Source organism: Otolemur garnettii, unplaced genomic scaffold (assembly GCF_000181295.1).
Source record: "Otolemur garnettii isolate 467f Iridium unplaced genomic scaffold, OtoGar3 scaffold00001, whole genome shotgun sequence".
Classification (NCBI taxonomy): domain Eukaryota; kingdom Metazoa; phylum Chordata; class Mammalia; order Primates; family Galagidae; genus Otolemur; species Otolemur garnettii.
Genome location: NW_003852396.1, coordinates 8,785,240 through 8,794,857, shown reverse-complemented (window position 1 = coordinate 8,794,857; position 9,618 = coordinate 8,785,240). Strand labels below are relative to the sequence as shown.

Below are 9,618 nucleotides of genomic sequence, written 5' to 3'. Positions count from 1 at the left end.
ATGCTCGGTCCTGCGGGGCGGCTCTGCCCGGCCCCTGGCCCGCCTTCCGTCCGGGCGCGCGGCAGCGGCTTCTGGAGGGTCACAAGCTCTCTGCAGCGCCCAGGGATGAACTGAGCCTTCGCTCTGGAAGGCGAGGGTTCGGGCCACCGAGATCGCGGGCCGGGACGAGGGGCGCGCTCGGAGAGGCCGTGGAGCCCCCGAGACGGGATCCCGAGTAGCGGATGAGGCGCGTGTGGGGCGCGGCCGGGGGTGGGGAGCGGGCAGGAGCGCAGCCAGAAACGCCCGGGGCCTGGCCGGGCTGGGCTGGTTTGGGGCACCGTGGAAGGGAAGGGCGAGAGGCGCCGGAATGGGCCGCCCGGCCGGCTCACCTCGCTCTGGCGGCACGCCCCGCCCGGGACTCGGGAGGAGGGGAGCCCAGCCTGGGGCCCCTGGACTCTGAGACCGCCCCCTCCCGCTCCCGGGCTGGCGGCGAGCGACAGCGACGGCTGGAGCCACGGCGGCAGCATGAGAGCCGGGGCCGCTCCTCCAAGCCTGCGGACGCGCGGCGGGCGGCTCTGCCTTCGCGCGCCATGGGGGCGCTGTGGGGCTGGGTGGCGGGCGGGCGGCGCGGGCGGCGCCGAGGCCGGGGACTGCTGCGGAGCGCCCCGGCGCTGGCGGCTGCCGGCATGCTGTGTACCGCGCTGGCCGCGTACGCCTGCTGGGGGCAGCTGCCGCCGCTGCCCTGGGTGTCCACCGCCCCGCCGCGGCCAGTGGGCGTGCTACTGTGGTCGGAGCCCTTCGGGGGGCGCAGCACCGCGCCCAGGCAGCCCCCCGACTGCTGGCTGCGCTTCAACATCAGCGGTTGCCGCCTGCTCACCGACCGCGCCGCCTATGGAGAGGCGCACGCCGTGCTCTTCCACCACCGCGACCTGGTGACGGGGCCCCCCGACTGGCCCCCGCCCTGGGGTGCCCAGGTGCGCAACGCAAAGGAGCTGCGCGTTTTAGACCAGGAGGAGGAAGCTGCGGTGGCAGAAGCCCTGGCGACCCCGGGCTCTAGACCCCCGGGCCAACGCTGGGTGTGGATGAACTTTGAGTCACCTTCACACTCCCCGGGGCTGCGAAACCTGGCAGCTGACCTCTTCAACTGGACGCTGTCCTACCGGACCGACTCGGACATCTTTGTGCCTTATGGCTACCTGTACCCCAGGAGCCACCCCGGCGACCAGCCGTTAGGCCTGGTTCCACCGCTGGGGCGGAAACGGGGATTGGTGGCTTGGGTGGTGAGCCACTGGGACGAACGCCAGGCCCGAGTCCGCTACTATCGCCAGCTGAGCCAGCACATAGCCGTGGACGTGTTCGGCCGGGGAGGGCCAGGGCAACCGGTGCCTGACAGCGGCCTCCTGCACACAGTGGCCCGCTACAAATTCTACCTGGCTTTTGAGAACTCGCAGCACATGGATTATATCACGGAGAAGCTCTGGCGCAATGCTTTGCTCACCGGGGCGGTGCCTGTGGTGCTGGGCCCGGACCGCACCAACTATGAGCGCTTCGTGCCCCGTGGCGCCTTCATCCACGTGGATGATTTCCCTAGTGCTGCCTCCCTGGCCTCCTATCTGCTTTTCCTCGATCGCAACCCAGCCGTCTACCGCCGCTACTTCAGCTGGCGCAGGAGCTACGCTGTGCATGTCACCTCCTTCTGGGACGAGCCTTGGTGCCGGGCCTGCCAGGCCGTGCAGAGGGCTGGGGACCGGCCCAAGAGCATAAGCCACCTGGCCAGCTGGTTTGAACGGTGAAGCCGCCCTTCTCTGCCAGTGACCCAGGGAGGCCAGGTTGTGTGCATCTCCTTGACAGCCAAATCATGGGACTGACTTCTCCAAACACCCATTTTTGCTCTATGGGAAAAAGGTGATTTACCAATTAATATTATTCAGTTTTGCACTACGCGTAGTTGGGTTTCCTCTGCTGTTGATGGTCAGCAGTATTGAGGGGTGAAGAATGGGGCCTCTTCCTCATCTCATACTCAGTGTAGAGATGAAGAAATAGGTACAAGAAGCCGCTGGGGCGGATTTTCTGAATTTCTTTATCTGCCACAGGCCACATTTGTGGCCTGCACAGCCTCCAAATCTCAAATACACTGCTCCTCAACTCACATTCCCTGGACCAAGGTGAAGAAGGTTTTAGACGGAGCCTTGTTGCCTCCCAGTAGTTGAAGGACTGTTTCCCCAAGTGAGTCTTTTTCTTTGATTGGATTCCTCAAAGCCTTGGCTCCTGAGAAAGGTGAAGAGGGCAGTCCAAAAAGCCATTGACTTTCTTAACAAGTACAGTTTGTTTCCCTTCCCTATGAATGGAGACAAGATGCTGGCCTGTCTTTGGAGGGGAGTTAAGATGAATATATGGGTGTACCTCACTTACACAGAAATGTATTCCTGCAAAGCTGCCTTTAAATCAAATCCCAAATTCAGTGACTGAGGCAAGTTCAGTATTTAATGGAACCCTATGGAGAATCCCTTTATAATGTGAATAATCATCTCCGAATTTACTCTGTTTTTATGTTTTTCTATAACTTGGATTTTTAAAAAAAGCATTTTAATATTACAGATGTGAAAGTAAAACAGAAGCAACCTTCTCCCCTCTTGGCCAGAAAATCAGCCTGTGTTTACAAACAGAAGAGAAGGTAGCCACAGTTGGCATTTCCATAAAATTATTTATTCCATGTGTTTACTAGACCCAAAATTTAGATGAGAATGTCAGTCTTTCAGAGTTACTGGCATTACCTGTCTGCAGAACAGTGAAGGAGACCATATTGCATTGTTGTGAAATCGTGTAAAAAGAAAATAAGTTCCATGATGTCTGTTAGTGGCAGTTTTGTTTCTTTCTGTCAGTTTTTAGTTAAATGTTTAGATCTTAGGGAATGACATTGAATTAGTGCCTATGTTTAATGTACTTTGTCTCTTGTAAAAAGCTTAATCTGTAGTTCTCTCTGGTGCCACAAAGTAGTGCAACATAGCTTCACGATTCTAGCGCCCAAGACCGTACTGTGGGATTGATCTTGAAAATACATGCACTGACTCAACAAGTCGTTGAATGAGCAGCACATTCAACAGGTGTCTCTGTGTGCTGCTCTGTGCCAAACACTTGGCTTGGATCCCTAGGGGAGACAGAAAGATGTGTAAGGGAAAGTCCTTCTAGTTAGGGCTCTTACAATCTACCACTGCCAAAAAAGTAAATAGTGACCAATAAAACAATTGGCAGAACCTATTTGATTAAAGTGACAATTCTTAGTGATACTGTAATCAACAATTAGCCAGTTAGTTTATAAAGCCTGAAATAATAGAAGTTTTCTTCTCTTTTTATTTTAATAAGGATCCACAGTAACTAGTGACTGTAAGGGCTAAGATTAGTTTTATGCAGGGCTCTGCTGTAAACAGTAATTTTGCATTTGATTAGTACAATTAGTTAAATCATAAAGCAAGTTTTACCTCCATGTGCGTTGTTGCAGACACAACTTGAAGAGCTCACTTAAGTGTAGGTCCTCAATCTCTACCTTAAAAGGGGAAATTTAAACCTAGGGTAAAATTTCCTCACTAAAGTGTTACATTGTGGCAGAATTAGAATTACAATGTACCAGCCATCCAATAAAGATGAAAGTTTTATTCTTGAAATGATGCTTTTCTGAGATACTGGCCAGTGATCTTGGTGTTACTAGGGATCTGCATGGGTCAGAGTTTAGGTTTTGAAGGTAATCTAGTTCAGTTTCAAATTCCAGCTTTGTGACATAAGGTTGGACAAATTAGTAAGAACCCTGGACTTCTGCTTCCTCACCTGTAATGAAAGGGGAAAATACTTTCCAGTTCATTTCAGGAAGCAAAGATGAGTAACACAGCAGGCACCCAGTTGATGAGATGTACACACATATTTTTTCCTTCTTGGCTTGCAGGGATTTCAGGGTGTCCTCAGACCCATTTATGTGTCTAATTAAATCTCAAGGTATGTTATACAATAAATCTGAAATAAAAAGGAATGTGCCTCACATTGTGTATTTCAAATGAGTCCCCAGCGCTAGGCCATATTTCAAGAATCACTTACTACCTTTCAGATTAAGCTTAAATTTGCAGACTAGGAAAAAACAACTATACTTTCTTTGAAAAGAATTTTTTTGTCTGTTTTGGTAAAGCCGTATAGTTAAGTTAGTATCTATTATTAAGTCCATTTAAAACTAACCATATATTTATGGAGTATTTAGCATGAGAAAATGTAATTGCATTTTTATTCACATGCAAGCTTTTAGTATGGAAAAAAATTCTAGGCTGATCTCATCAAAGAACAAGAGAAATGTGGTGATTGCTCATTTTATGTCATTTCTCATATTCTAAATTGAGTGGGTTCAAATTTAACATAACCATACAAAAATGCATATGAAGGTATCATGTATATTTTATAATGTGTTTCCTGTGATTGCCACACTATCTTTTAAGGCATAAGCTTTTCTTTCTAATTTATTTCAAATTTAATTGTTAGTGCTTTATGACTCCTAATTACATGAGTGCACATAGAACACCCATCATAGTAACGTAGGGGAGACAGAATGGCCGATGGAAAGAGCCAGGACTGGGTATGTGGCTCTGCACTTTCTGCCTCTGTGGCCTTGATTAATCAAGTTACTTAAACTGTCTGAGTCTTACCTTCCTCCTTCATAATGTATGAATGGCCTGCGTGGCAAGGATTAGATGTGATGATGCAGGCCAAGGTGCTTTGTAAAGTGCTGTGCAATTACAGGATGCACCAAACGTTCAAGGCACTAGACCAGGAACTGGTGAGCTTTTTCTGTATAGGACCAGAGGGTAAATATTTCAGGCTTTGCAGGCGTACAGTTTTGTTTCCCCCAACTCATCTCTGCTGTTCAAGAGCAAAAGTAGGCACAGACCACACAGAAACAAATGGGGTGGCTGGATTTTGCTCTAGACTTTTAGAGGTGTAAAGAATTTGAGAAAGTACCTGATGGAGGTTTCTTAGAAGGGATTGAAGAGTTGGAATTTAAGAATTCTAGAGGCAGATATTCCTGGGTGCCTAGACCAGCTTTGCAACATTTCCTAATTGTTTGATCTTAGGAAAATTATTTAAGCGTTCTGTGTTTTGATAGTTGCATCTCTAATTGAAGGTAATCATATATAATTTATGGGGGTGTAAAGATTAGATGAGACACCGAAAGTGCTCAGTACTTTGCCTGGCACATAGGAAGCACCTGGAGAATGCTGGCTGTGATTACTACAGGCCTATTTTACCGGACGGGGCCAAGGTCCAAATGCACTGCAGGACTTTGCCTAAGGTTACGGAAGTAGTGGCAGAACCAGCCGAGCTTATGTAAATCACACCCCTTTTGAGCCTCTGTTACTAGTACTGCAGAAGGAAGGGGTTGGACAAAATCATCTCTTGGGCCCTTCTTGTTCCGTTCGCTATCCCTCTACTAACTGGCCCCCTGGGGCTTAAAGAGCTATTTTGCCTCCTAATGTGCCTTCCTTACTGTCTGGAACTGACTTAATATACAGGAGCAGAAAACCAGGCACCAGAGAAAGAGAATCTGATTTAGCTGATGTGTGCTTGCGTGTCTCTGTGTGTACATATATATATATGTATACTGTGCATATTTTCTTAAAGTATCACATGCCTCCGATGTCAGGGATAGGAGCCAAATTCTTAGTAATTAGTTTGATAAATACTTGTGTTGAATACATTTCAAGTCATTCTTGGATGTGTCTCAGGGGCTTTAATGCTATACATTCTTTTAAAAAATCAAGTATTTATGTACACTTGCTCTGATTTTTTGACAAACTGATTAAAGTGATGCGATGGAAGACGACTCCTTGTTTATGATTTATATCCATGGTCCATGGCACAAGGCATATTTCCTTGCCAGGGGGCAGTCTCTGACGTTCATTAGTTCTAGGCTGGTCTGATGGTTTTGCCCTTTCTGTGTCCAGCTTGTCTTTTTGATCTTCATGGCTCCTTCACTTTTGCTTGGGGATTCATCTCCAAGGGCATAGGTAATAAACGCCTTTCTCTCAGTCTGGCTAATTTTACAAAGCTGATGCTCTCTTTGTCTTTAGTTCCTTGCCGCTAAACCAAACATAGTAGAACCTCCATAGTTGACCACCTTCTTAAGCTGACCCAGTTGTCATAGACCATACTTCACCACATGTGCGGGTCAGTACAGTAGGCCCAGTTCCTTATGTTGACCAGTTTGTTACAGTCCCTTGGGAGGTCAACTTACAGAGTCCACTGTAATTCCATTTTAAAAAGACATGGAACCAAGACTGGGAACATGATGGTGGGGAGGCAAGTGTTCTTAACAGCTGATGCTCAGCTTCTTAAAAGGGGAAAATGGAAGTTGCAATGAACATTATTTTCTCTTTTTTCCTACTTGACCTCCTCCAACACACACGCTGGCATGCTCATTTAAGTACAGGCTTAAATGATGATGGCCAGCTGAGGATAGGAGCAGGACTAGCAAGAAATGATTAAATGATGAATGAGTGAAAAGAAAAGTCGTTATAGAACAGCAGGTGGTGAACACAGATGGGCAGTGAAGAGCAAAAAGAGAAAGGGAAGACGACAGATGCCCAGAGGAAGTGAGGTCAGAAGGAAGGGGGCGGGAAGGAGCCGAGGAACGTAGAGGACAGACAAGGGTTAAAGGACAACAGAAGAGGCAGGATAAACTAGGAACATGTGCGTGGAGAATGAAGGAATAGGTTAAAATTCACCATTCTCTGCCACTTTGCTGAAAAAGAAATCTTTGTTCCAGCTTGAAAAGCACCATCTGTTGGCAAATACGGAGTGAAATCAAGAAGTCTGAACTAACAAGGAAAGTCAGGAACTTGAGGAATAAACTAACATTTTAGCAGAAATATAAAACTATCCCTTGATTCATTACAAAAGATTGTTGAACTCTCATGAATACTCCTTTTTTCATCTAAAAAAATGTCATTCATTGCAGTTTTTTTCATTCCTGGTCGGCATACTTCATCTGTATTCAATATCCACTTAAAAGAATTTGTCATATAGCATAATCATCAATTTACTCTTTAAAAGAAAAGAGGAAAAGTTGTAAAGGACTCAGTCATGTAGTATACTTTTTTAGTTTCCTGTAGAACTTTACAAAAGTATCTCAGTAGATTTTAAAAGAGTTGGATTTTTATGATGGATCCATTTTGAGATCTTTGAATTAATGCTTTTAAAAATTAATGACCCTCAACTAATATACAAAATATTACCCATTAGATCATGAGTACTAAGATGTTAATCTGAATTAATGTAATTAAATTTACTTTTTTTGAGAGAGTCTTATGTGTTGCCCAGGCTAGAGTGCCTTGGCCTCATCATAGCTCACAGTAACTTCGAATTCCTGTGCTCAAGAGAGCCTCCTGCCTAAGCTTTCCAAGTAGCTGAGACTACAGATGCCTGTGACAACACCAGCTAATTTTTCTATTTTTAGTAGAGATGGGGGTCTCACTTTGCTCAGGTTGGTCTTCAACTCCTGAGGTCAAGAGATCCTTCTGCCTCAGCCCCCCAGAGTGCTAGGATTACAGGTGTAAGCCACTGCTCCCAGCCCCCAAATTATTTTTAAAAAGAGGGAGAAAAGAGACTATTCAACATTTAAAAGAAGTTTCTTGAGTGGCTTCTAAGTGCAGGTTCTCTACTAGGACTTGGAAATGTAAATAAAACTAAGGTAAGGACTCTGCACTCAAAAGTTTATATTCTGTGGGGCAAGAGCATGCCTTGTAGAAATAGACTTGTGGGTAAATAATCCCAACATATGATAGATGTATTAGACCATGTATAGAATCCGGAATTTAAACTCTTTTTTTTTTTTTTTGAGATAGTCTCACTATGTTGCCCTCGGTAGAGTGCCATGGCGTCACAGCTCACAGCAACCTCCAACTCTTGTGCTTAAGCGATTCTCGTGCCTCAATATCCCAAGTAGATGGGACTATAGGTGCCCACACAATGCCTGGCTCTTTTTCTGGTGTAGATGTTGTTGTTTAACTGGTCCCAACCGTGTTCAAACCCACCAGCCTCAGTGTGTGTGGCCAGCACCGTAACCACTATGCCAAGGACGCCGAGCCAGAATTTAAACTCTATTAAGTTGGAGCTTCAGAGTAGTCAGAGGATTACATTTCAGGAATGAACTTCATCATTAGGTCTTTTTAATGTTATTTCTGAAAAAATGCAGTGCGGCAGATTCTGGTATTAATACCTTACCAGTTTTCACTAATGCTACAGTTAAAAATAAATGTCATTATTAATCATGACCTTCAGAGTGACTAACCTCTATAGGGATTTTGCTCTCCTAGCTACTGGAAAGCCTCCCCTTACCCAGTGATTTTCCTGGTCTGGTATGTTAAGTAAATGAAATCTATGTTCCATTAGCTGATATTTGTTCTGAAATAAGGGGCTCAAACAGTACTGTATTTAGATAAATTTAGATACCTTACAGTTTATCAAATCTTCTTAGGGAGATACGGATTGTGGATTTTAGATTACGATTCTTTGCAAGAAATTTTAGTTCACTAATATTCTTTATTTATTAAGCTTCTTCTATCTGCAGGATGCTTTAGGTATTTTTCCTATTTTTTTATCCTTCAATTAAAGGAATTATGGTAGGGAGGAAATGATTCCTGCCTGCTGGTATCCATGTCCTTCTATAATCACCTTCCCTTGAGTTTGGTTTTGTTTAAAAAGTGGGTAAAAGACATGAAGAAAAGCTTTTCAAAAGAAGGTAGACAAATGGCCGATAAACATACGAAAAAATTCTCAACATCACTAATCATCAGGGAAATGAAAACAAAAACTACAATGAGATGCCACCTATTCCTGTTAGAACGGCCAATATTAAAACATCCAAAAACAATGGAAGCTGGTGTGGATGCAGAAAGGAACATTTATGCACTGTTTGTGGGACCGCAAATTAGTACAACCTCTACGGAAAACAGTGTGGAGATTTCTCAAAGAACTAGAAGTAGACCTACCATTTGATTGAATAGTTCCTCTACTGGGTACTTATCCAAAGGAGAGGAGTCATGTTATCAAGAAGACACCCGGACTTGAATGTTTATTGCTGCACAATTTACAAATGCAAAGATGTAGAATCAACCAAAGTGTGAATCAGTTCATGAGTAGACTAACAATATGTGGTGTATGTATACTACGGACTGCTACTCAGCCATGAAAAGGAAGAATCAAGGCCTTTGAACATTTTGGATAGAACTGGAGACTGTTCTCCTAAGTCACATATCTAGAGAATGAAAAACAAATACCACGTGTCCTCTCTATTAAACTAGAACTAACTAATGACGCACATCAGTGTGGACACGAAGGAAAGTAAAACTCAGTGGAAATTGGGGGGGACCAGCAGAAACCTACCTCATGGGTACAGTGGACACTATGTGAGTGACGGGCACGCTTACAGCTGTGAGTCACACTAGGTGAGTGACGGGTACACTTACAGCTGTGAGTCACACACTGTGAGTGATGGGCACACTTACGGCTGTGACTCACACATTGTGAATGACGGGCACACTTACGGCTGTGACTCACTGTGAGTGATGGGCACACTTACGGCTGTGACTCACACTAGGTGAGTGA

The 9,618-nt window shown here is 45.4% G+C and overlaps 1 protein-coding gene across 1 annotated transcript; it reads left to right on the top strand.

Annotated features, from left to right (window-relative positions):
• The first annotated feature begins 221 nt into the window (after positions 1–221).
• Positions 222–1,820, top strand: FUT4 (fucosyltransferase 4). The gene has a single exon (XM_003780814.2). The coding sequence runs from the start codon at positions 222–224 to the stop codon at positions 1,770–1,772; it is 1,551 nt and encodes a 516-aa protein (XP_003780862.1). The 3' UTR covers positions 1,773–1,820.
• Positions 1,821–9,618: the final 7,798 nt, after the last annotated feature.